Genomic DNA, 27,992 nt, shown 5'->3' with positions numbered 1-27,992 from the left:
GCGGGGTGGTGGTTCGCATGGTGGTAGGGGTTTACAAAGCTGGTCCTGGGAGGAACATTTCGGGCATGTCATTACAGTTTTAGCCCTACACTGGGCTATGTACAAGGTTTGTGAAACTATTTACAATATTAGTAAGAGAAAAATTTTTGTTACAGTCCCAACAACATTCTTGGTGTCACGCCGATGCCACGAGTCGAGCGGGCGGTCTGGTCTTCCTCGTCGATCGCCTCAGCCCCGGTGGTGGTGCAGGTGCTTGTGTGCTCGGGGGTGTGTGTGTGTTGCCGGCGGGTGCCAGGTCTCGCAGGGAGACCGTGTCCTGTCGGCCGTCGGGGTACGCCACGTAGGCGTACTGCGGGTTCGCGTGGAGGAGGTGAACCCTCTCGACCAACGGGTCCGACTTGTGCGCCAGCACATGTTTCCGGAGCAAGATGGGTCCTGGGGCCGCCAGCCAGGTCGGCAGCGATGTTCCGGAGGAGGACTTCCTGGGGAAGACCAGGAGGCGCTCATGAGGCGTTTGGTTAGTGGTGGTACACAGCAGCGACCGGATGGAGTGGAGAGCGTCCGGGAGGACCTCCTGCCACCGGGAAACTGGGAGATCCCTGGACCGTAGGGCCAGTAGGACGGTCTTCCAGACCGTGCCGTTCTCCCTCTCTACTTGCCCGTTCCCCCGGGGGTTGTAGCTGGTTGTCCTGCTCGAGGCTATGCCCTTGCTGAGCAGGAACTGGCGCAGCTCGTCACTCATGAAGGAGGACCCCCTGTCGCTATGGATATATGCGGGGCAACCGAACAGTGTGAATATGGTGCCAAGGGCTTTAATGACTGTGGCCGCTGTCATGTCGGGGCAGGGGATGGCGAAGGGGAAACGGGAGTACTCGTCCAACACATTCAGGAAGTATGTGTTGCGGTCGGTGGAGGGGAGGGGCCCTTTGAAATCCAGACTGAGGCATTCAAAGGGGCGGGAAGCCTTGATCAGGTGCGCTCTATCCGGCCTGAAAAAGTGCGGTTTGCACTCCGCGCAGATGTGGCAGTTCCTGGTGACTGTACGGACCTCCTCCACAGAGTAGGGGAGGTTGCGGGACTTTATAAAATGGTAGAACCGAGTGACCCCCGGGTGGCAAAGGTCCTTGTGGAGGGCTTGGAGACGGTCTATTTGTGCGTTGGCACATGTGCCACGGGATAGGGCATCGGACGGCTCGTTCAGCTTTCCGGGACGGTACAAGATCTCGTAGTTGAAGGTGGAGAGCTCGATCCTCCACCTCAAGATCTTGTCATTTTTAATTTTGCCCCGCTGTGCATTATCGAACATGAAGGCTACCGACCGTTGGTCGGTGAGGAGAGTGAATCTCCTGCCGGCCAGTTAATGCCTCCAATGTCACACAGCTGCCACTATGGCTTGGGCTTCCTTTTCCACTGAGGAGTGGCGGATTTCTGAGGCGTGGAGGGTCCGGGAGAAAAAGGCCACGGGTCTGCCCGCTTGGTTAAGGGTGGCCGCCAGAGCTACGTCGGAGGCGTCGCTCTCGACCTGGAAGGGGAGGGACTCGTCGATGGCGCGCATCGTGGCCTTTGCGATATCCGCTTTGGATATGCGGCTGAAGGCCTGGCGAGCCTCTGTCGACAAGGGGAAGGTAGTGGTCTGTATTAGCGGGCGGGCCTTGTCTGCGTACTGGGGGACCCACTGGGCGTAATATGAAAAGAACCCCAGGCAATGTTTCAGGGCTTTGGAGCAGTGGGGGAGGGGAAATTCCATGAGGGGGCGCATGGGGTCGGGGCCTATTATCCCCTTGCGCACTACATATCCCAGGATGGCCAACTGGTTTGTGCTAAAAACGCACTTTTCCTCGTTGTATGTGAGGTTCAAGGCGTTAGCGGTCTGGAGGAATTTTTGGAGGTTGGCGTCGTGGTCCTGCTGATCGTGGCCGCAGATGGTTACATTGTCGAGATACGGGAACGTGGCCTGCAACCCGTGCTGGTCAACCATTCGGTCCATCTCCCGTTGGAAGACCGAGACCCCGTTCGTGACACCAAATGGGTCCCTTAGGAAGTGGTATAGACGCCCGTCTGCCTCGAAGGCTGTGTACTTGCGGTCACCTGGGCGGATGGGGAGCTGGTGGTAGGCGGACTTGAGGTCCACGGTGGAGAAAACCTTATACTGCGTAATCCGATTTACCATGTCGGATATGCGGGGGAGAGGGTACGCATCTAGCTGTGTGTACCTGTTGATGGTCTGGCTATAGTCTATGACCATCCTTTGCTTTTCCCCGGTCTTTACTACTACCACCTGGGCTCTCCAGGGACTATTGCTGGCCTGGATTATGCCTTCCTTCAGCAACCGCTGGACTTCAGACCGAATAAATATCCGGTCCTGGGCGCTGTACCATCTGCTCCTCGTGGCGACGGGTTTGCAATCCGGGGTGAGGTTTGCAAACAAGGACGGCGGTTCAACCTTGAGAGTTGCGAGGCCGCAGATAGTGAGTGGGGGTATTGGGCCGCCGAATTGAAATGTTAGGCTCTGCAGGTTACACTGGAAATCTAATCCCAGTAATGTGGGCGCGCAGAGTTGGGGAAGGACGTAGAGCCTGTAGTTTTTAAACTCCCTCCCTTGCACCGTTAGGTTCGCGATGCAGAACCCTTTGATCTCTACGGAGTGGGATCCTGCAGCTAGGGAAATCTTTTGCGTACTTGGATGGATGGTCAGAAAACAGCGTCTTACCGTGTCGGGGTGAATGAAACTTTTGGTGCTCCCGGAGTCGATCAGGCATGATGTCTCGTGTCCGTTGATCAGCACCGTTGTTGTCGTCGTCTGGAGCGTCCGGGGCCGTGATTGATCCAGCGTCACCGAAGCCAGTCGTGGTCGTAGTGTCTCGGCATCTTCTTCGGACCCCGTGGAGCCGTCGATGCTGGGGTCCTTTGTTGTCATCCAAGATGGCAGCGTCCATGAATCGCACGCGGCCGGGGGTGGACAAAATGGCCGCCCCCATGGATCGCACGTGGCTGGGGAGTCACAAGATGGCGGCGCCCATCCTCCCCTCGTGGTGCCCGGGACCCAAAATGGCGGCGCCGCGGGTCGCACATGGGGCGCTGGGGGGGTTGGAGAGCGTTTGGGATGCGCTGGGCTCGTTCTTCTCCGGGGATTGCGGCGACCCCCCGGGACCGGCACACAGCCGCGTAATGGCCCCCCTTGCCGCAGCTTTTGCAAATAGCTGCGCGGGCCGGGCAGCGCTGCCGGGGGTGTTTCGCTTGCCCGCAGAAATAACAGCGCCCCCCCCCCCCCCGGTATGATCTGGCGCTTTAACCGCGCAAGCCTGTGAGGGAGGGGGGGGGTTTGTCGCGACGGGGGTCCACGGAGCCCAAGGGGCTGCCGCGCGGTCGGGGCCGTAGGCGCGGGCGTTTTGCGAGGCCACATCTAGGGAAGCTGCAATGGCCCGTGCCTTAGAGTCCTAGCGACTCTCTTTCTAAAAGTCTTTGGCGAATTTGGGGAGAGTTCATACCTGCCACAAACGCATCGTGAATTAGCATGTCCGTGTGTTCAATCGCGTTCACCGCCGGGCAGCTGCAGCCCCGTCCCAAAATTTGCAGCGCGGCGTAGAATTCCTCTAACGATTCTCCGGGCCTTTGCCGTCTCGTTGCGAGTTGGTAGCGTGCGTAGACCTGGTTCACGGGGCGAACGTAGATGCTCTTCAGTGCTGCGAGCGCCGTCGGGAAATCCTCTGCGTCTTCTATGGGAGGGTAAATTTCCGGGCTTGCCCTCGAATGCAGGACCTGCATTTTCTGGTCTTCTGTGATCCGGCCGGGGGCTGTTCGGAGGTAGCCTTCAAAACAAGCTTGCCAGTGTTTAAAAACTGCTGCCGAGTTCGCTGCGTGGGGGCTGATCCGCAGGCATTCCGGGGCGATCCGGAGCTCCGTAGTCCTTTAAGCTCGCTTAATAAATTGTAGCGCACAATGACTTACGAGAGAGACGAGTAGAGATGAAGTCGATGAGGCTTTATTAAGCGAGACTTGTCCCCAGCAGTTCAGCAACAGAATGGAGCGGCGGGGAGAAACTCGGGTTCTTATACTCCGCCTTCAGGGCGGAGCCAAGAGTCAACAGCCAACCAGGACCCGGGATCTGTCAGCCAATAGCATCACGGCTTCACAGTCCCACATGACCCCTAATACATACTACCACAGGGAGCATGCAGGCGGGGAAGGCCCCGGGGCCGGACGGGTTCCCGGTGGAGGTCTATAGAAAGTATGCGGACCTGTTGGCCCCTCTACTAGTGAGGACCTTCAACGAGGCAAGAGAGGAGGGGTCCCTGCCCCCGTCAGTGTCAGAGGCGACAATTTCCTTGATTCTGAAGCTAGACAAGGACCCACTGCAATGTGGATCATACAGGCCGATTTCGCTCCTTTAATGTGGACGCTAAGCTATTGGCAAAAGTGCTGGCCACGAGGATTGAGGACTGTGTCCCGGGGGTGATACATGAGGACCAGACGGGATTCGTAAAGGACAGGCAATTAAATACGAATGTGCGGGCGCTCTTAAACGTGATAATGATGCCATCGGAGGAGGGAGAGGAGGAGATAGTGGCAGCCATGGACGCAGAAAAGGCCTTTGACCGAGTTGAGTGGGAGTACGCGGACGACCTGCTGCTGTACGTGGCGGACACAATGGAGGGGATGGTGGAAGTCATGCAGATTTTGAGGGAATTTGGGGAGTTCTCGGGCTATAAGCTCAGTGTAGGGAAGAGCGAGCTTTTTGTACTACAGGCAGGGGACCAAGAAAGAGGGATAGGGGACCTACCGCTGAGGAGGGCGGAGGGGAGTTTTCGGTATCTAGGGGGCCCTACACAAACTGAATCTGACGAGGTTGGTGGACCAAATGGAGGTGGACTTCAAAAGATGGGACATGTTGCCACTCTCGTTGGCGGGTAGAGTGCAGTCGGTAAAAATGGTGGTCCTTCCGAGGTTTTTGTTTGTGTTCCAGTGCCTTCCCATCGTGATCACCAAAGGCTTTTTCAGGAGAGTAGGTAGGAGTATTATGGGGTTTGTGTGGGCGAACAAAACCCCAAAGGTTCCTGGAGCGCAGTAGGGACCGAGGAGCGCCAGCGCTGCCAAACCTAGGGAGCTACTACTGGGCAGCAAACGTGGTGATGATCCGTAAGTGGGTTATGGAGGGAGAGAGGGCGGCATGGAAGAGGATGGAGATGGCGTCCTGCAAAGGAACGAGCTTGGGGGCGCTGGTGACGGCACCGTTGCCGCCCTCGCCATCAAAGTACACCACGAGGCCGGTGGTGGCGGCAACGTTAAGGATCTGGGGCCAGTGGAGACGGCATAGGGGTGCAGTGGGAGCCTCGTGTGGTCCCCGATCAGGGGTAATCACCGGTTTGTCCCGGGGAAGATGGACGGGGGATTCCAGGGCTGGCACCGGGCGGGGATTGGAAGAATGGGGGACCTGTTCATCGACGGGACATTTGTGAGCCATGGGGCACTGGAGAAGAAGTTTGAGCTACCCCCAGGAAATGCATTCAGATATATGCAGGTGAGGGCTTTTGTGAGGCGACAGGTGAGGTAATTCCCGCTGCTCCCGACACAGGAAATTCAAGACAAGGTGATTTCGGGTGTATGGGTCGGGGAGGGCAAGGTTTCGGCAATACACCAAGAGATGAAAGAAGAGGGGGAAGCGCTAGCAGAAGAGTTGAAAGGTAAATGGGAGGAGGAGCTGGGGGAGGAGATCGAGGAAGATTTGTGGGCTGATGCCCTGGGTAGGGTCAATTCCTCCTCCTCATGTGCTAGGCTCAGCCTGATACAATTTAAGGTGGTTCACAGAGCGCACTTGATGGGGGTGAGGTTGAGTAGGTTTTTTGGGGTAGAGGACAGATGTGGAAGGTGTTCAGGGAGTCTGGCGAACCATGTCCATATGTTTTGGTCATGCCCGGCACTGGAGGGGTTCTGGAGAGGAGTGGCAGGAGCAATATCTCAGGTGGTGAAAGTCCGGGTCAAGCCAAGCTGGGGGCTAGCAATATTTGGAGTAGTGGACGAGCCGGGAGAGCAGGAGGCGAAAGAGGCCGGCATTCTGGCCTTTGCGCCCCGGTAGCCCGGCGAAGGATCTTGCTAATGTGGAAGGAGGCGAAGCCCCCTAGCGTGGAGGCCTGGACAAACGACATGGCTGGGTTCATAAAGTTGGAAAGGATTAAGTTTGCCTTAAGGGGGTCTGTGCAGGGGTTCTACAGGCGGTGGCAACCGTTCCTAGACTACCTCGCGGAGCGTTAGAGGAAGGTCGGTCAGCAGCAGCAGCAACCCTGGGGGGGGCGGGGTAGAGGGGGGCGGGGGGACGAGAGATTGCTTGAGGGGACGGACGAGCGGGGGATAACATGGAGGGTGGGGGAAACTGGCACGAACGGGCGAGAGCCAGTGTATAAAGCTCTGTAAATATATCATCTTACCATGTATATATCTTGCTCAGGGCGATTTTGTGTTATTTTGTTACGGGGGTGGGGGGGTTTATTGTTTGTAAGGGGAAAAATTGTTTTGTTTTGTTAAAAAACTTTAATAAATATATTTTTTTAATAAAAAAGAAATTACATAGTAATGTTCGTATGGGAGGGTTTTTTTCTGAATTTAAAGTACCCAATTAGTTTTTCTCTAATTAAGGGGCAATTTAGCATGGCCCTTTGCTGGATGATTTGCCCCACAGAACTCTCAAAAATCACAATTTGCCATCAACCTCCTTGTGAGTGTTAAGCAATTTCTGCATATGTGTAGTAAATACAAATGAAAGGTGCTGCAGCAAGTTAGGCCTGACATATAAAGACACATCGGTGATGAGATTTTTTTTCTGCATACCACTCAACCTCTCTGGCCCAGAAAGGAAACAAATTAATGGAGTCTCATTCCTGTAAGTAGCAAAAGGAACTTGGAGATTTTAAAATGTAATTTTTAAAAACCTTTTCCTTTGTTTCTTTTTTTCTTCTTGTTTATTTTAGTCCAATCTCTCCTTCCATCACTATTTCTCATTCCATTAAATTATCCTTAAATGTCACTGATTAAGGAGGTAGTTTATTGATCCCATCATAATTTGCAATGCAAAAATGGCATAACCATGATAATTAAGGATATTTTTTCTGCGAAAAGTGTTTTGGTTCTATGCATTTCTCTACTACTTCTTTGGACTAAGTATTCTGAATATTTGTCTATCAGAATAAATTAATTCTGAATGTACAACAAACATCATTAAAGAAAAAAGATAAGTTCAGCATTTAATTGCTTTGCAATTCACCAAGCGCACAATGCAAATTATAATCAGAATTTTTAAAAATTGTATTGCTCTGTTGATCTTTTTCTGGGTTACATGTCATGGTTAATTTCTATTATGGTAAATAATTTTAAATTGAGAATTCCACTGCACGTGCACAGTCCATCTCCAAAGTGCTTACTGCAGAAACTACTAATTTGACAAGAATGTTCACTTTTGGGGCTGCACGGTGGCCTAGTGGTTAGCACTGCTGCATCACGGCGCTGAGGACCCGAGTTCAATTCCAGCCCCCGGTCACTGTCTATGTGGAGTTTGCACATTCTCCTCATGTCTGCGTGGGTCTCACCCCCAAAGCCCAAAGATGTGCATGATAGGTGGATTGGCCACGCTAAATTGTCCCTTAATTGGAAAAGAATAATTGGATACTTTAAATTTATAAAACAAAACATCATGAATGGTTTTGATAAGAGTAAATTAGAGAAACTCTTTCCAGTACCAGGAGGGTTGGTAACCAGAGGATATAGATTTAAGGCAGAAGATCCAGAGGTGAATTGAAGAAAAACTTTTTCTCAAAGTTGTTATCTGGAATGCGCTGTCTGGAAGGGTGGTCGAAGTAAATTCAACAGTAACTTTTGTTTATAAAATATTTTTATTCTCCATTTTCACATTTTCTTCAGAATTTACACCCCACCAACAAGCAGTAAACGGTAACAAATACAAAGTCAATCCCCTTATCGATAACAACGATCCCATCCTCCTCCCACCACCCCAAACAACGGCCCACCTGACAATATAAGCCTCAAATAAAACAAACCCTCCCATGATGGGAAAAATAAAGGAAAAAAAGAAAGAAAAAGGAATCGTGAATCGCCTATGATCACCATTGCCCTATAGAGTCCATCCGCCCCTAACATTCAATGCCATCCAATCCCCGAAAGAGTACTGTAAATGACACCCATGAATTGTAAACCCCCTCCCCGACCCCTCCACTTCCTCTTATAAAACTCTTCCCCCCCCCCCCCCCCCCCCAACCTCTGTTCCTTCCCCCCCCCCCCCAACTTCCCACCCCGGCTAGACTCATCGGAACCGGTTCTGCCAGGCTCCGATGGCCGCAGTCCCTCCCCCCACCTCACTCCCGTTCACTGGCTGGCTTAAACCGGCCAGCGAGGAGGCCCCTGCCCGGTTCTCTTTCCCCCTTGCCCGGTCCCAGGAAAACCAAGAAATCCCCTTTAGCACACAAACCCCGCATACACACCCATGCCCCAAAGAACCATCATTGCAAGTGAAAGTCCCATCTACTCTTCCCTTGTCCAAATATATACAATGTTGGCTCATTTAGCACATACACCAACACACAGTGAAAAAATACAGTTACATGAGGCTACATCGGTACATGACCATTTCTCAATTCAGCCACAGTCCTTCTTCCTTCACAAACTCCTCTGCTGCTTCCGCCATTCCAAAATAAAAGTCATTGGATTTGTAAGTCACCCTCAACTTAGCTGGGTATACAATGCCGCACTGCACCTTACTGATATACAGTGCCTTCTTCACCCGGCTGAAGGCAGCCCGCATCTTCGCCAGCTCCACCGTAAAGTCCTGATATATGCGTATACCAGCTCCAGCCCACTGCACCACACGCTTCTGCTTTGCCCAGCACAAGACCTTCTCCTTCACACTGTACCTACGAAAACACAGTCACTACTCTTGGCGGCTCACTCTCCTTTGGTACAGGCCTCCACGACCGATGAGCCCGATCCAGTTCATATCGGGAGGGATCATCCCCCTTCCCCAATAGCTTCGCCAACATCATGGCAAAATATTCAGTCGGCCACGGGCCTTCCATTCCTTCGTGCAGACCCACAATCCTCAGATTCTGTCGCCTGGATCTTTTTTCCAAGTCATCCATTTTGGCTCGCAGGCCCTTGTTGATCTTTATCACCTTCTGCATCTCCTTCCCCATCGAGGTAAGTTGATCACTGTGCTGCAATAATGACTCTTCCACTTCCTTCAGCGCCTCACCTTGCTCCTGCATCTCTGCCACTGTGCTCAATACCGCTGCCCTCACCGGGGCAATCGCCTCCTCCACCAGCACTTGCAATACCGCCCCCATCTCCTTCCTCATCACCTCCATGTGTTTTGTGAACTGCCTTTCGAGTTCCACGGTCATCACCTTAGTCATTTCTTCAGCCGTGGGCAATGCGGCCTCCCCAGGTGCCCCAGCCTCCACTTTTCTTGCCGGCCCCGCGGTGACATTTCCACTCCCCGCCGGACTTCCATCCGCTTTTTTCACGGACGTTTTTAAACTTATTTTTGACATTTCCCTTCACTGTGCCTTCCCCCCCTACTTTTGCCGCCTCCGTTGCCCCTGGGATAGGGCGTTAAACCCCGAAAATGCCATTCCCGAACAGGAGCCCTCCAATGTGCGGCTGCCTCCTGCCCGCCGTCACCGGAAGTGTCAATTCAATAGTAAATTTTAAGAAGAAATTGTATCAGTGAAGATAAAAAAGCTTGCAGGACTATGGGAAATGAGTTAAGGTGTGGCACTGAAGGGACTACCTTTGAATGAGATGTCAGAAGCACAATGTATGACTGGAATATGTTGTTATTCCAGTACTACAAACATGATCTTACTGTACTTATTTACGTTGTACAAAAGTTTAGAATTGACATTTTGAGAACCAAGAGGATTGGATCCCAAAATCAACAAGTTAATCCTCCAATTTAACTGACTATATGTAGGAATCCAGTTCCCTTTTTAAAAAAAAAAATATTGACATGACTATAAATATAACCTACTCCAATATTATTCCAGTTGTCCATGATGCCTGAGTCTTCCTGTTACAAGTACACACTAAATATTTTTGCCCATTTGATGTGGTGAGCAGAAATATACTTCAAAGTTGGAAAATCCTGTTTTAACTGTTCAAAAATTTAATGTTGCAGCTGCTTTTATGTTTGAGGATTTTGATTGGGTGAAAGGTCATTGAGTTGTTGAGCCAGTCTCCACTCAAAATACTGTAAGTGTTTGTGCAAATTGTTATTCGTGCAAAGCAATCAAACTTGAACTTTAATTTGTGCAAACCCAAACTGATTATGAAAACTGCATGTCAAATAACTTGAAATTACATGTAAATAGTTTCCACTTCGTATTTGAACTTTGAGAAGCAACTGAGATATATTTTGTGATTCAAATTTCAACTGTCGGATATTTTCACAAAACTGAACAATACGAGAATCAAAGAATGAGTTCTTAAACCCTAATTGCTTGAAATTAGTAAATTATTGATATATCAATTTGTAATTTTATTTAGTTTTGATTCATTTATTTTTCACAGGGCTCGTGCTATTCGATACAGACAAGAGAACAATGAAGCAGTTGGTGGCTTCTTCTCTCAGATTGGCGAGCTTTACACTGTGCATCATCTTTGGGGTAAATAAATCCCATCAATCAATTACTACTATCATATTTCTTTGTAGTTTTTTTGGCCAGTTGTACTTAGTCTGAGCTGGATGCTAAATGCATTTAATCTTCCTGACAAAAACAATCTAAAATTGAATGAGATGTAGTTTCATGCAGTAATCCTTCTTTAATAGTACATGTAATACAGTATTAGACTGCAATGATGTTCTGGAAATGACTTCAGTTGCCAGTATTACACAAATTTACTGCTCATTAGCTGCGGAAAATGTGCAACTTCCCTCCGAGGATGGACATCTTCAGATAAGAGACTTTAAAAAATGGACAATTACTTAATTTGCATGCTATTCACTCAGGTAAGGAACTCTATCAAACAGAATAATTGCTACAACGTCATTGGAATAGTCGTTAGGTTCATCAAGGTAATGTATGGGATTAGTAAAGCCCACTTTTGATCTATCTGGTGGCCCCAGGATTTGGAAACAAAGTATGCTAATCATTTTCTATGGTTATCTTGCCAGATACGTACCCAGTTCTTTAAAATTACAGGTTGAGCACCCGTTATCCGAAATTCTGGAAATCAAAAATTTTGAAGTCTGCACTTTTTTCGAGCGCCAGTGTGACATTGCAAGTCCCTGGGTGATGAGCAGTTCCCAATGCCCATCACACATGCGCAGTTCCCAACGAGCTGCTGATGCACATTATATTCCAAAATCCGAAAAATTCTGAAATCCGATACACACTCAGCCCCAAGCATTTCGGATAAGGGATGCTCAACCTATACTTAGTTACTTCCCTAAGTAAACTGTTATAAAATATTCACCAATGTCTGTGTTAACTAGTTGCAACTAATCCCTCTTCTGAGCTGCAAACCATGGACTTTCATTTATTTCATTTCCATGATGAACAAGGATTCAACTTGTTTCCTGTAAGATTTTGAATTGTTCAAAAAAATCTCTTCTGTCGCATTTACCATTTCAGTCTGTCCTTTAATTTAATCAATTGAAGCTAAGTATCAAAGGAATATAACTTGTAGAACCATAGAATTCCTACAGTGCAGAAGGAGACCATTCGGCCCAACGAATCTGCACCGATCATAGATACATAGAAGATAGGAGCAGGAGGAGGCCTTGAGGCCCTTCCAGCCTGCTCTGCCATTCATCACGATCATGGCTGATCATCCAACTCAATAGCCTAATCCTGCTTTCTCCCCATAGCCTTTGATCCCATTCTCCCCAAGTGCCATATCTAGCCGTCTCTTGAATATATTCAATGTTTTAGCATCAACTACTTCCTGTGGTAATGAATTCCACAGGCTCACCACTCTTTGGGTGAAGAAATGTCTCCTTATATCTATTCGAAATGGTTTACCCTGAATCCTCAGACTGTGTCCCCTGGTTCTGGACACACCTATCATCGGTAACATCTTTCCTGCATTTACACTGTCTAGTCCCGTTAAACTTTGATAAGTCTCTATGAGATCCCTCCTCATTCTTCTGAACTCCAGTGACAACAATCCCAACCTAGTCAATCTCTCCTCATATGACAGTCCCGCCATCCCTGGAATCAGTCTGGTAAACCTTTGCTGCACTCCCTCAAGAGCAAGAACATCCTTACTCAGAGAAGGAGACCTAAACTGCACACAATACTCCACGTGTGGCCTCACCATGGCCCTATATAATTGCAGCAACACATCCCCGCTTCTATACTCGAAACCTCTCGCAATGAAGGCCAACATACCATTAGTCTTCTTTACCGCCTGCTGCACCTGCATGCTTACATTCAGCGACTGGCGCACAAGGACACCCAGGTCCTGTCTCTCCTCTCTCCCAATTTGCAACCATTCAGTAATAATCTACCTTCCTGTTTTTGCTTCCAAAGGGAATAACCTCACACTTATCCAAATTATACTGCAAAATCAGATCCTCTGAAAGAGCACCCTACCGAGGCCACCCGCCCCGCCCTATCTGCTTAACCCCACCGAACCTGCATATTCCTGGACACTAAGGGAAAATTTTACATGGCCAATCCACATAACCTGCACATCTTTGGATTGTGGGAGGAAGCACCCAGAGGAAACCCATGCAGACACTGGGAGAAAGTGCAAACTCCACACAGTCACCCATGGCTGGAATTGAACCCGAGTCCCTGAAGCTGTGAGACAGCAGAGTAAGCCACTGTGCCGCCATGCCACCCCCTCTTGGTATACAACCCTTTAAAGTGGCATGATCTCCCTGCTATAACATGACAGAAGTGAAACAGATGGAGAAGTCTTGAATAGTTTCAGAAACGCATCTTGTGAATTGTGTTCTGTTCCATGCACAATATAATTCACGATCCTCCTGGCTTTATTTACCATTACTGCATACTGTATAGCTTGTTTCAATGAACTGTTGACCAATGTCTGTGCCTTTATTCTGGTGAACATTAGGTACCTTGCATGGTGGGAAATTACTTTTGTACATTATTGACTCGGATCTAATTACAACTCTGAGATCATATAAACTGTTGACAAAGACCGTGCCTTTGTACATTGAAAGTTTCTTTCACTTTGCCAAGACTGAACGCCAACTTTTTTGCACCTAACTCAATCTTGCTATTGAATAGCAAACCACCATTTTTGAGACTGTTCTAATTGCATCTCTTCTTGATGTCTTTATTCTACAGATTGATTCTATTCAGATTGATCTTAAACCCATACAATGCACTACTACCTCTTCCCTAGATTAAAAATAATAGGACTCCCCTATCCACTGAACTAATTTCCTCTTACCCGGATTCTATTATTTTTCTCTATTAGTCCAGTCCCACTTTATCTGTGTCATCTCATTCCTTTCCCTCTTTTTTTTCCTCTTTCAACTTTACTAGCATCCATGTATATCTGTCTCTGATTCTGATTAAGGCTACACATCTGAAATGTCACATCCTTTTCTGTTTGCAAATGCTGACTGCCTTTTGTTGTTTCTTCTATAGTTTCGGTGTTAAAGTTAGATTTCCAGAATTTGTACTTTTCCTCTTTGTTTCATCATTGCTGACAGTCTCTTTCAGACTTGATTTTAAAAATAAATTTAGAGTACCCAATTCTTTTTTTTTCCAATTAAGGGACAGTTTAGCGTGGCCAAACTACCTATCCTGCACATCTTTGGGTTTGTGAGGGTGAGACCCACGCAGCCAGAGGGAGAATGTGCAAGCTCCACACGGACAGTGACCCAGGGACGGGACCAAACGCATATTCTCAGCGCCGTGAGGCAGCAGCGCTAACCACTCCGCCACTTTGCCGCCCCTTCTTTCAGACTAATGGAGTTATGAGTGAAATTAACTTGACTTTCAGTTCCAAGAACCAGCTGTTCATATGTCTTGGTTCAAACCATGATGGTATCTCCCATTGTCTGTTTGGCATACCCCTCACAGTCCAATAACCTTCCAGTAACATTTATCATTTATTTAACACATCCGGTAAATAATGTCTCTTTTCCCATTAAATACCACAAAAGAAGCAGTTGGAATTGTAAATTCACATAATTTGCTATCTGGATTGTCTAGCCATACGATGCTTAACTGATGGCAAAATATGATTGACAATGAAATATGATTGACAAAAATCACGTTTATTATAAAGTGAAAACGGTATAGATTTTAATTTATATAAAATGGATAATAAATAAGAGTTACAAACTTAATTATTTATTTCACCTGTGTTAATCTATTTTTTAAAAGCTTACAAGGACTTGCAATCAAGGGATGAAACACGAAATTCAGCATGGCAGAAACCTGGCTGGGATGAATGTGTATATTACACAGGTATTTTATTGCATATTTAGTGTACTGTGAACTCTTTGAAGTGACTAGAAGAGCTGTCTAGGCTAAAAGATACCACTTACATTACCCAAACTGCTGATCTAAGTCAGGTCTGTAACAAGTGCAACAGCTGCCTTTGGCATGTCACTGGTGAATGGGTCTGCAGGTGAGATGAAGAACAAAACAAGGATATCTTCCATATTCTGAATGCTAATGGCGAAACATAAACACTGTCTAATTTTCAAAATCCCTTCATCTCTTACTGCAGACCCATGTACCAGAGCCAGTGACATGTGGCAACTCTTTCCCCACCACCACCAAAAACCCTTATTTCTGAGAAATTAATGTTTTTGAGTGGCAAGGGTCTTTGAAGGCTGACAGCGACATCCTCTTTAAATGTAACATTGTTTTTAAACAATGACTGAGGCTAATCTTTGCTTTGTTAGCCTCGACGTTGAATAGAAATTCAAAAAAAGACTCTGACTCTATTGCAAAAATACACTTTCGCAATATTGATCCATGGTTTGTTTTTCCTTAGTCTAATTTCATCAGTGCAACACTAGTTTCAGATTTAAATTTGTTAACTTGTTGGAGGATTAGAGTTGCATTTCCACATCATATTTACATAGTCAGTATATTCTGAATGCTTGCTCATTGAATCAGTCTTCCAAATAGTAAAAAAGTTTTGCTTTTTTAAAAAAAAAAACTTCAGTTCAAATGTTCACTTATAAAATTATCTCTAGTTAATGCCAGAATTTGGCTTGCAATATTCAGAATTTGATGCACAACAGGTTGCACAATAACTAGGTAGGTGTGCGTTTTCAAATATAGACACAATTAATTACAGATGGTCTTTTTTTGCACAGTGCCACTCATTCAGCGCATGGATTCCAGGATTATGATTCCACTGAAGATTTCACCACTTCAATAGAGCTCAACTTGTTACACCTTGAAAAGGAAATGAATGACTTGTGTTTTGTCTTAATACATGAGGAAAACGTCAACGGGTTACTGACATGAGTCTGTACTTGTAATGAATTAAATAAGTATTTTAACTTAAAGGACTTTTATTGAATTTACAAAAACACTTCTGAAGCTAATTGTCGGTTATTAATAGCAATATTTTATTTCGGAAGCACTAAGTAGAATTATAATTGTTAGATGTGTAAAATCCTGAATGTTCATCTTCAGTTTTAGTGTCCTATTTCTGTTGCACTGCCCTCCTCCCCATTTGGACTGAACCACGAATGGTGGCATCTTCCTTACTTTACCTGTTCCACTCATTAGCCAGCAGGAATGATTATGAAGGTAGCAAATTTAAGGTATTCTTTTTGTGTGTGTGTGTGTGTGTCCCATTGAGCAACATCATGACAATTTATGGCTGGATCTTGCAAGAAGGAGCAATCAGAATTTCCTTCCCAAAATATTGACAATTTCCCATTTTAATAAGGGACTCATCAGTTGTCACAATTTCTAATGTGGTTAGTCAGGGAATTACTTTTTAAAACAAAATATTAGTTTTTGGAGGTAAAAATAGTACTCTTGTGCTGTTTTCAAATATTAGGGATTCAGTTCTGTCTAATACAAGAAGAGGTTATTTGTGTTCTTTTGGGTTGCTTTATACTGCTGTAGGTGATGCATGTGAAAATCACTGTACAAAATTGTACGCTTACAATGACATTTTTTAAAACTGTTTTGTCGTGTGCTTGTTTTTAAAATGGCACCATTATGTATAGTTTCTAGGATTTACAGTAATTAAGTAAATCTAATTAATGAAAGAAATTTGTTTCTAAGTCATTGGTCAACTGTCAGGCTACAATACCCGGCACAGTCTGCGGACTGTAATAAACTTGATTTGCAACATTTGTGTTTATGTTGTCTACTCATTATGTCAGGTAAGTAAACAAAAATCGAGTTTAGCAATTATGTTTACAGTCTAATATTAGTAAATCATTCACAATATCCTCGTTGTGGGGAAAAAGGAAACTATCAAATCCTTCCAAGTTAAGTAAATTTATCTTACTATTTTAAAGTATTAAATCTGTGAACTCCTTTGTAGATAAAAAGTGAATAATGATTGCTTAATGACTAGAGGGAACAAAATAAACTAACCGGTTCAAAATGCATAAATCCACTGGCAAAATATATGCAAAATAACAGCTGATGCAAGGAAAAATGAGGAGCATGATTTGAGCCACCTGTTTGGTGCCTGGATTCCAAGAAGTCCTATAGTCTGCAAAAAACTAGCAAGTTGAAAGTAATGATATCCACTTAATGAGTTGATAGGGATAGAGTAGGCGTTGAGTTTGTCATCTGATAGCTGGTGCAATATAGTTGATGTGAACATTCTTAGTGCCTCGTCTACCTTTCTTAGCAGGGAGCGAAGTCACAACACAAAAAAGATTGGGGGTAGTGACTTGGCACGGATTGTTTTATTAAATGAAAAGTATCAACAAATAATTTGCGTCACAGGAGGAGGCTTTTTTGGACCATGACATCTAAGGTCTTTAATCGATAAATTCTAAACTCATTTTTCTGCCCTGATCTTTCCCATAGTCTGGTATCTTCCCCTGTTTCAAATACGTTTCTCTTCCTTTTCAAGATACAGTGGTCAAAGTACCATGCTGCAACAATTTAGTGGAACAGAATTATTTAAAACTGCCCTTCTGACTGTGTGGCTATTCTAAATTGATGACACCCTTGTGCGAGCAGATTGGGTAAAAGGTTAACCTGACATTATTTGAATTGGATGAGTGGCTTAGAAAACTGAATTCCGGACTTCCGGGTGCGGCGATGACCAGCTGAGTCGCACGTTTTGGCAGCTCCCGGTGTAACGGACTTTTGGGCTCTTAATAAGAGCCCCAACGGCAATTTTAACGGCTAAAAGTACTGTGCGGTGAACCAGAAGGGAATCCCCCCTGGATACGGATGGAAAAAGGAGAGGAAGGTGGCCGGATTGCGGTGGATCCTTTAGAGCAGCGGCAAGGAAGGCAAGCAAAAACCAAGATGGCGTCGGAAGGTGGCAGTTTAATATGGGGCCCTGAACAACACGAGTTTTTGAAACGCTGCGTGGAAGAACTCAAAAAGGAAATGAAGAAGGAGCTGTTGGCCCCGATATTACAGGCGATCGAAGGGCTAAAGGAGGAGCAAAAGACCCAGGAGCGGGAGCTTCGGGTCGTGAAGGCAAAGGCTGCCGAGAATGAGGACGACATACAGGGCCTGGTGGTGAAGACGGAGATGCACGAGGCACACCATAAACGATGTGTGGAAAGGCTGGAGGCGCTGGAGAACAACGCGAGGAGGAACAACCTAAGGATTCTTGGCCTTCCTGAAGGTGCGGAGGGAGCGGACGTCAGGGCATATGTGAGCACGATGCTGCACTCGTTAATGGGAGCGGAGGCCCCGGCGGGTCCGCTGGAGGTGGAGGGAGCATACCGAGTGATGGCGCGAGGACCGAGAGCAGGAGAAATACCTAGAGCCATAGTGGTGAGATTCCTCCGTTTTAAGGACAGAGAGATGGTCCTTAGATGGGCAAAGAAAACTCGGAGCAGTAAGTGGGAGAACGCGGTGATCCGCGTATACCAAGACTGGAGTGCGGAGGTGGCGAGAAGGAGGGTGAGCTTTAATTGGGCCAAGGCGGTGCTTCACAAAAAGAAGATAACATTCGGAATGCTGCAACCGGCAAGACTGTGGGTCACATATCAAGGGAGGCACCACTACTTTGAGACGGCGGGTGAGGCGTGGACTTTTATCTTGGAAGAAAAATTGGAATGAGCGGGTTATTAAAAAAAAGAACGTTTGAAACAAAGTGGTGGGGCGAAGAAGGGGGGAAAGAGGAGTTTTATGTTATTAATCCTGCGATGTGGTAACTTTTCTCTCTTCCACAGGAGGTGGTGGGGGGAGGAAAGGAGGTGGAAGAGATGGGGCGTTGGCCATTGGGGGCGGGGCCAAGGGGGAAGCGCGGGCTCGGTTCCCGCGCTATGATAATCATGGCGGGCATAGGGAAGCAGGAAGGAGGGGGCATCGCACGGTGCGAGCCGAGGTCACGGGGGGAAGCCGAGGTCGGCCAGAGTTTGCTGACTTCTGGGAGCAACATTGGGGGTGTAACTACGCTAGTGGGGGATCTAGCGGGGGGGGAATTATTGGGCTGCTGCTGCTGGGGAGAGGGGGGAGCTGGTATGGGGTGGGATGGGCGGGGGGGGGCACCGCCTGGGGGGGACACAGCTGCGTGGGAACCGGGTGAGGAGCTGGAAAAAGGGGATGGCTAATCGACAAGGGGGGGGTTAAAAAGCCCCCCAACCCGGCTGATCACGTGGAACGTGAGAGGGCTGAACGGGCCGATAAAGAGGGCACGGGTACTCGCACACCTTAAGAAACTTAAGGCAGACGTGGTTATGTTACAGGAAACGCATTTGAAACTGATAGACCAGGTGAGACTACGCAAAGGTTGGGTGGGGCAGGTGTTCCATTCGGGGCTAGATGCGAAAAACGGGGGTGGCTATATTAGTGGGGAAGCGGGTAATGTTTGAGGCAAAGACTATAGTGGCGGATAGCGGGGGCAGATACGTGATGGTGAGTGGCAAACTACAGGGGGAGACGGTGGTTTTGGTAAACGTATATGCCCCGAACTGGGATGATGCCAATTTTATGAGGCGTATGCTAGGACGCATCCCGGACCTAGAGGTGGGAAAGTTGGTAATGGGGGCAGATTTCAATACGGTGTTGGAACCAGGGCTGGACAGGTCGAGGTCCAGGACTGGAAGGAGGCCGGCAGCAGCCAAGGTGCTTAAAGATTTTATGGAGCAGATGGGAGGAGTAGACCCGTGGAGATTTAGCAGACCTAGGAGTAAGGAGTTTTCGTTTTTCTCCTATGTCCACAAAGTCTATTCGCGAATAGACTTTTTTGTTTTGGGAAGGGCGTTGATCCCGAAGGTGAGGGGAACGGAGTATACGGCTATAGCCATTTCGGATCACGCTCCACATTGGGTGGACTTCGAGATAGGGGAGGAAACAGAAGGGCGCCCACCCTGGAGAATGGACATGGGACTAATGGCAGTTGAGGGGGTGTGTCTAAGTATGAGGGGGTGCATTGAAAAGTACTTGGAACTCAATGACAATGAGGAGGTCCAGGTGGGAGTGGTCTGGGAGGCGCTGAAGGCAGTGGTTAGAGGGGAGCTGATATCAATAAGGGCACATAAAGGAAAGCAGGAGAGTAGGGAACGGGAGCGGTTGCTGCAAGAACTTCTGAGGGTGGACAGGCAATATGCGGAGGCACCGGAGGAGGGACTGTACAGGGAAAGGCAAAGGCTACACGTAGAATTTGACTTGCTGACAACGGGTACTGCAGAGGCACAGTGGAGGAAGGCACAGGGTGTACAGTACGAATATGGGGAGAAGGTGAGCAGGTTGCTGGCCCACCAATTGAGGAAAAGGGGAGCAGCGAGGGAAATAGGGGGAGTGAGGGATGAGGAAGGAGAGATGGAGCGGGGAGCGGAGAGAGTGAATGGAGTGTTCAAGGCATTTTATAAAAAATTATACGAAGCTCAACCCCCGGATGGGAGGGAGAGAATGATGGGCTTTCTGGACCGGCTGGAATTTCCCAAGGTGGAGGAGCAGGAAAGGGTGGGACTGGGAGCACAGATTGAAATAGAGGAAGCAGTGAAAGGAATTAGGAGCATGCAGGCGGGGAAGGCTCCGGGACCGGATGGATTCCCAGTTGAATTTTACAGGAAATATGTGGACTTGCTCGCCCCGCTACTGATGAGGACCTTTAATGAGGCAAAGGAAAGGGGACAGCTGCCCCCGACTATGTCTGAGGCAACGATATCGCATCTCCTAAAGAAGGAAAAGGACCTGCTGCAATGCGGGTCCTATAGACCTATTTCCCTCCTAAATGTAGACGCTAAGATTCTGGCCAAGGTAATGGCAATGAGGATAGAGGATTGTGTCCCGAGGGTGGTCCATGAGGACCAAACTGGGTTTGTGAAGGGGAGACAGCTGAATACGAATATACGGAGGCTGCTAGGGGTAATGATGATGCCCCCACCAGAGGGGGAAGCGGAGATAGTGGTGGCGATGGATGCCGAGAAAGCATTTGATAGAGTGGAGTGGGATTATTTGTGGGAGGTGCTGAGGAGATTTGGTTTTGGAGATGAGTATGTTGGATGGGTGCAGCTGTTGTATAGGGCCCCAGTGGCGAGTGTGGTCACGAATGGACGGGGATCTGCATACTTTCGGCTCCATAGAGGGACAAGGCAGGGATGCCCTCTGTCCCCATTACTGTTTGCACTGGCGATTGAGCCCCTGGCAATAGCATTGAGGGGTGCCAAGAAGTGGAGGGGAGTACTTAGAGGAGGAGAAGAACACCGGGTATCTCTGTATGCGGATGATTTGTTATATGTAGCGGACCCGGCGGAGGGGATGCCAGAGATAATGCGGACACTTCGGGAGTTTGGAGAATTCTCAGGATATAAACTGAACATGGGGAAAAGTGAGTTGTTTGTGGTGCATCCAGGGGAGCAGAGCAGAGAAATAGAGGACTTTCCGCTGAGGAAGGTAACAAGGGACTTTCGTTACTTGGGGATCCAGATAGCCAAGAATTGGGGTACATTGCATAGGTTAAATTTAACGCGATTGGTGGAACAAATGGAGGAGGACTTCAAGAGATGGGACATGGTATCCCTGTCACTGGCAGGGAGGGTGCAGGCAGTTAAAATGGTAGTCCTCCCGAGATTCCTCTTTGTGTTTCAGTGCCTCCCGGTGGTGATCACGAAGGCTTTTTTCAAAAGGATCGAAAAGAGTATCATGAGTTTTGTGTGGGCCGGGAAGACCCCGAGAGTGAGGAAGGGATTCTTACAGCGTAGTAGGGAATGGGAGGGGGGCTGGCACTACCGAGCCTAAGTGAGTACTACTGGGCCGCCAATATCTCAATGGTGAGTAAGTGGATGGGGGAAGAGGAGGGAGCGGCGTGGAAGAGATTGGAGAGGGCGTCCTGTAGGGGGACTAGCCTACAAGCTATGGTGACGTCCCCATTGCCGTTCTCACCGAAGAAATACACCACAAGCCCGGTGGTGGTGGCGACTTTGAAAATTTGGGGACAGTGGAGACGGCATAGGGGAAAGATGGGAGCCTTGGTGGGGTCCCCGATAAGAAATAACCATAGGTTTGCCCCGGGGAGAATGGATGGGGGATTTGGAATATGGCAAAGAGCAGGAGTAACACAACTGAAAGATCTGTTTGTGGATGGGAAGTTCGCAAGTCTGGGAGCGCTGACCGAGAAATATGGGTTGCCCCAAGGGAATGCATTCCGGTATATGCAACTGAGGGCTTTTGCGAGGCAGCAGGTGAGGGAATTCCCGCAGCTCCCGACGCATGAGGTGCAGGACAGAGTAATCTCAAAGACATGGGTGGGGGACGGTAAGATGTCAGATATATATAGGGAAATGAGGGACGAGGGGGAGATTATGGTAGATGAGCTGAAAGGGAAATGGGAAGAAGAGCTGGGGGAGGAGATTGAGGAGGGGCTGTGGTCGGATGCCCTAAGTAGGATAAACTCATCGTCCTCGTGTGCCAGGCTAAGCCTGATTCAATTTAAGGTGTTACACAGGGCGCATATGACTGGAGCACGGCTCAGTAGATTTTTTGGGGTCGAGGATAGGTGTGCGAGATGCTCGAGAAGCCCAGCGAATCACACCCACATGTTCTGGTCATGTCCGGCACTACAGGGGTTCTGGGTGGGGGTGACAAAGGTGCTTTCGAAAGTAGTGGGGGTCCAGGTCGAACCAAGCTGGGGGTTGGCTATATTTGGGGTTGCACAAGAGCCGGGAGTGCAGGAGGCGAGAGAGGCCGATGTTTTGGCCTTTGCGTCCCTAGTAGCCCGGCGCAGGATACTGTTGATGTGGAAGGAAGCCAAGCCCCCGGGGGTGGAGACCTGGATAAATGACATGGCAGGGTTTATAAAGCTGGAACGGATTAAGTTCGTCCTAAGGGGATCGGCTCAAGGGTTCACCAGGCGGTGGCAACCGTTCGTCGAATACCTCACAGAAAGATAGAGGGAATGGAAAAGAAGAAGGCAGCAGCAGCAGCCCAGGGGGGAGGGGGGGGGGGGGGAGGAACCAGAAGGAGTCTCAGGGTTATTAATATATATGTATAATATGTATAGGTCGTTGCTATAAATAATTGTATATTGGATTGTTAAACCATATTTTTGGAGAGTGTTTATCTGAGACAAGGCAGTTGCCATTTAGTTTTAGTTTTTGTTATATATTATTTATTCTTTGTTTATAAAACAGGTCATTGTTATTTATACTGTTATATTATTGTGTAAAGGATACACAATGTACTGTGATGGTTGACCAAAGATTTTCAATAAAATATTCTTTAAAAAAAAAGAAAACTGAATTCCTAAGTCAATGTCCTAGCTATAAAATAAGTTTGTATTATCAAGAAGTTTCTTGAGTTGCAAAAGGGTTAATTAGAATGACATACTGACAGTTTTTGGATGAACTGAGAGAAGATAATGAAGTGAATTTGTTCAGTGCTTCAACAGAGTGGACTTAACTGCAAAATCAAGAGGATAAGTGAAAATTAGTTTGGAAGAATTAATACAGGACTGTGTCCGGAGGGTAGCTCCCCTGCCCTTCTTTGAAATAGTGCCAAAGAATCTTTTATATCCAACTGAGAGGGCAAGATGGGTGCTCGAGTTAATATCTCATCCAAAAAAAAAGGCACCTCTGACAGTGCAGCATTCCCTAGGTAATGTACTAGTGACACAACCTAGCATTTTATTCTCGAGCCCTGGAGTACGACTTGAACCTACAATCTTCAGAAAGGGAGACAAAAACACTATCAGTTGAGGTATGGCTTACAGCTTGCATCAGTGCACTGTTTGTAAAATAAGTAATACATTTTCACGGCACAGTGGGTAGCACACTTGTCTCACAGTGCCAGGGTCCCGGGTTCAATTCTGACCTCGGGTGAGGGGTTGACTGTGTGGAGTTTGCACGTTCTCTCTGTGTCAGCATGGGTTTTGTCCTGGTGCTCCAGTTTCCTCCCACGGTCCAAAGATGTGCAGGTTAGGTGGATTGGATATGCTAAATTGCCCCTATAATATGTTGCAAGATGGGGGATTGGGCCGAGGTTAGGGTGCTCTTTCAGAAGGTCGGTGCACACTTGATGGGCCGAATATCCTTCTGCACTGTGATTCTATGATCTATCCATAGTGTCTCTTGATGTTAAAGGCACTTGGTTTAAAAAAATAATTGATGATGTATATCCATTCACCAGGCCTACTGAAGAAACCTTTTCATCAGGTGCATAATGAATTTGTAAAGGCTTGTCTACTGAGCTAAAATGTGTTGTGGAGAAAATACCAATCTTGTTCAGTTTTTTTTTAAACACCCAATTTGTTACTTGCTCTGCACCAGCCAGCTTCAGGACCTTGGATAAAGCTGACTCTTAGCTGTTCAATTCCCGCTTGGGTCACTGTGTGGCGTCTGCACGTTCTCACCGTGTCTGCGTGGGTTTCCTCCGGGTGCTCTGGTTTCCTCCCACAAGTCCCTAAAGACGTGCTATTTAGGTGAATTGGACATTCTGAATTCTCCCTTTTGTGTACCCGACCAGGCGCTGGAGTGTGGCGACTAGGGGATTTTCGCAGTAACTTCACTGCAGTGTTAATGTAAGCCTACTTGTGACACTAATAAAGATTATTATTAAGCAACTCAATAAACATTTGAAAATAAAATGCAAGCCTATGGGGAAAGCGCAGGGGTTGCAGGGTATGGATTAAATAGTTCCTTCAAGGTGCCTGTATCGCTATGATGGACTGAATGGCCTTTCTCTTTCCAAGGTACTCACCCTCACACAGATGGTATTCAGTTAAATCAGTCCGTTCAATGTCAAAGATTTTTTGTCCAAATTTTTAGTTAATGATTATTGTACATACACATGGGGTGCGATTAAGCGGACTCAAGTTAAAGCCAATAATAAAGATTATTATTATTCACATTGTATAAACCTCTTTCCCCCATAGCTATATTTGTCTTCTAAACCTTTTTGTGATTAAAATTAATACCACTTGAAGATGGTTTAGACTTTTTATAGGAAATCTCTCCCTCCTCCCAACCTCTGCACTCCCAGTGCATTGTACAAAGCATGCAGGTACCTTGACAGTGGAATAATGGGGTGCACATTGCAACATGTAAGGTGCCCCTATGTCAGCAAGGCATTGGGAACACAGCTTTAGGCCTAAAGTTATTTTGTGTCTCTATGAGTGAACCCATGTTGATCATGTGTCCTGATGCAGATCTTAGACATTGTTCCTTTAACCAGTCAAGCACAGACAATAGGAAAGGATCATTGAGTGAATACTGGTCACTGAAGAATAGGGAATGGAACAGTAGAAACAGACACTGCAAGAACCACACCATAAGGATGAGAAAAATATATTTTACAATCACGTAGGTAGTTGAAAAACATTAACAGAAGTTTTGGACAGGAACCAGGAAAGAATAAATAAAGCACAATTATTTGGAACTTGCAGCGAATTCACCATCGGAAGTAGAGGAAAAATATGTGAATAATCAATAAAAGACAAATTTTGAGAAGGGAAGAAAGTTCTGTGAAGTTGCAGGGAAACAGAATTATGATTATAATGTGTTTTCAATATCAATAATTTGTAAAGTATTGAGTCAGTAATATATATTTTAATATAAAGAGTGTTCGAGCTATCTCCCGAACTGCTTTTGTGTTTAAGCTCTAGGATGTAATGACTAACATCAGAGACAGCATTCCCTTTTCACACCATTCATCGACCAACAGGACACTTCTGCTCATAGCCATATGGTGTGAAGAAACTGTTGCTCAACTTGTGAATTGATTATTTTTCCCCTTCATTTCGATAGACACCTTCCTCGGGGAGCTCAGTTAGACTTGGAATTTCCCATATTGGAACCTGTACCTTGTGCTTCATCAAATTAAAAATAAAGCTAGCATTGTTGGATTTGGTTATTGTCATGTGTACTGAGGTACAGTTAAAAAGTATTTTTCTGCGAGCAGCTCAAATAGAAAATAAATGAGAAAATACATAATTGGGCAACACCAAGGTACATAATGTAAATACATAGACACCGGCATCAGGTGAAGCATACAGGAGTGTAGTATTAATCAGGTCAGTCCATAAGGGGGTCATTTAGGAGTCTGTTAACAGTGGAGAAAAAGCTGTTTTTGAATCTGTGAATTGTGAATTAGCAGAAATGTAAAAGACTCAAAAATGATTATCAGTTTAGAAGAAAGGTATTTTAAACATTATCTTTAGGCTGCTTGAATTTTAATTTTGAATGAAGTCAAGTCCATATTAAAGGCCAAGTCGGTCTAGATGTAAACCTGTGGTTAATCGACAGCTGTGAAAGCCCAAGTTTAATTACCTTCTGATAGTTCATCTATTTAAGGACAGAAACTTTCTGTTGTAGAAAAAATAATAAAAGTATGTTACAGCCAGCATGGATTTATGAACTGCATTTTTGGACTGTTAAGAGATCATGTGATACTGGAAAAATTGCAGTTGATAAGCCAACTTACGAACATTTTATTGTCTGAGGCTAAAAGGTTTTCACTGGACAGTCTATTTTTCAGATCTGGTCAATATGCGTTTCCAGCATTTTCCTGTTTACATTTATGATTGCATGCACCAACCTCCTCCACACCTCCATCTGTAGCTCAAGTTCAAAGCTTCTGGGTTCAATCTTCACCTGCAGATGGACACTTCATTGTCGTTCAGTGATTGATGCACACTGTCAACAATCCTGCTTTTAGCATGACGAGTAAACCCACATACCTACTCTGGTGGATGCAAAAGACCTGACAGCAAGTGAAACAGATTAATTGGTCGATAACATCATTGTTAGTGTTTACCAGTGAATAGGCTTCAAAGTAATTAATAGCTGTGAAATCCTTTGGAATGTGGAAAATGCGAGATAAATGCAAGCATGTTCTTTTTGTGGCATGCCTGTTCTCAAGTCGTTTCACCATCTTAGCCACCTGAACATTATTTTGATGCCTCTCCATACCTCGTTGAGATGATGTTTTATAGCATCTATCAATATTGGATTTCTTAATTTATGGGTCATTCAACCTATTAATTCCTGCTATGTATTTGGAGCAGTTGTATTCTCCTCTTCTGCTGATCTTTCAGTTTTCCTTTCCAAAAAAAGGGATATACACAAAATATTTTCTCTTTATGGATGCTGACAGACCTGTGTCTTAATTTCCTATTTTCAACATTTGCACTTTCATTTTTGTTCTCCATGTGGAGGTACTAATGTAATTACAGGAAGAAGTTAAAGCTATATCATAGGGAAATGGAACACAATGTTTTGTATCCAACAGAGAAGAAAAAGGTACTATTGAACTAGGGGCATGCCTTACTTGGTCCACAGTTAGTATATTGTGTTAGGACTTTTCCATTCGGGTCAAGAGGTTTAACAGAAATATGACGAAGACTTCAAAATTATACAGTACACTAAATAGTGTTAAGATTGTTTCTACTGTTTGGTGAAACAAATAACACTTGGAGCAGAAATATGGGGGGTTTGTCAGAACTCTGGGTCAGGTGGAAATTCTGGAGCTGTTTCACATCAGGAAATAAAAGGATTTGAATTCCTATTATTAAAAAAATATTAAAAAGTTTGGTGAGACAGTGACAAGAGGGGACAAATTCAATGATAATCCTGAAAAAATAAATGGCATGTTAGCAAATATATCTTTGCAGGAAGTGTGGAATTTCTTGCCACAAACCACTGCTGAAACACATTCTTCAATTTAAATTGTTCTCTGAAGAAAAGGTGCATTAAAGAATATGGGGAGGAACCAGGAGTGTGTGATTTGGTACGGGGGCTTATGTCGAGAAAAATATTGCGATGGAGCTGTTGAGCTGAATGGCCTGTCTTTGTTTTGTAACATTCTATGACTTCAATTTTCCAGGTCGCTGGACAGAAACTACTGCCTTGGATTTTCCTTGGAAACACAATCCCTACCCCAAATAATTTCCAAAGTTATTACAATTTGTATCATTTGGGTGAACTCCAGGCAGTCCGATTGCCCCTTGTTGGAAACTTGTTCATTTTAAGGCAGGAAATAAGGAAAGGCAAGTTGGTTAGATTCCAGATAGTATAGAACTTAGTATTTAAATTGTACATATAACATTCAATAGTATAACAAGTCTATTATTATCACGCAGAGCCAATTTCTTAATAATGGGAATTCAAATCCTTTTATTTCCTGATGTGAAACAGCTCCAGAATTTCCACCTGACCCAGAGTTCTGCCCCCCCCCCCCCCCTCATATTTCTGCTCCAAGTGTTATTTGTTTTTTTTCTGATTATGGGGCAATTTAATGTGGCCAAACCACCAACCCTGCATATCTTTTTGGGTTGTGGGGGTGAGACCTGTGCAGACATGGGGAGAATGTGCAAACTCCACAAAGTGACCCAGGGCCGGGATCGAGCCTGGATCCTTGGTGCCATGAGGCAGCAGTGCTAACCACTGC

The 27,992-nt window shown here is 46.2% G+C and overlaps 1 protein-coding gene across 1 annotated transcript in view; it reads left to right on the top strand.

Annotated features, from left to right (window-relative positions):
* Positions 1-16,313, top strand: part of nipsnap2 (nipsnap homolog 2) — a 59,866-nt gene extending 43,553 nt beyond the window's left edge. Inside the window, exons 8-10 of the mRNA XM_072469438.1 lie at positions 10,570-10,664; positions 14,370-14,453; positions 15,317-16,313. Of these exons, the coding sequence (XP_072325539.1) occupies positions 10,570-10,664; positions 14,370-14,453; positions 15,317-15,381 (244 nt within the window). The 3' untranslated portion in view covers positions 15,382-16,313. The remainder of the gene's footprint in view (positions 1-10,569; positions 10,665-14,369; positions 14,454-15,316) is intronic.
* Positions 16,314-27,992: the final 11,679 nt, after the last annotated feature.

The sequence above is a fragment of the Scyliorhinus torazame genome, chromosome 12, assembly GCF_047496885.1.
Source record: "Scyliorhinus torazame isolate Kashiwa2021f chromosome 12, sScyTor2.1, whole genome shotgun sequence".
Classification (NCBI taxonomy): Eukaryota; Metazoa; Chordata; class Chondrichthyes; order Carcharhiniformes; family Scyliorhinidae; genus Scyliorhinus; species Scyliorhinus torazame.
This window is presented reverse-complemented; position numbering and strand designations above follow the sequence as displayed.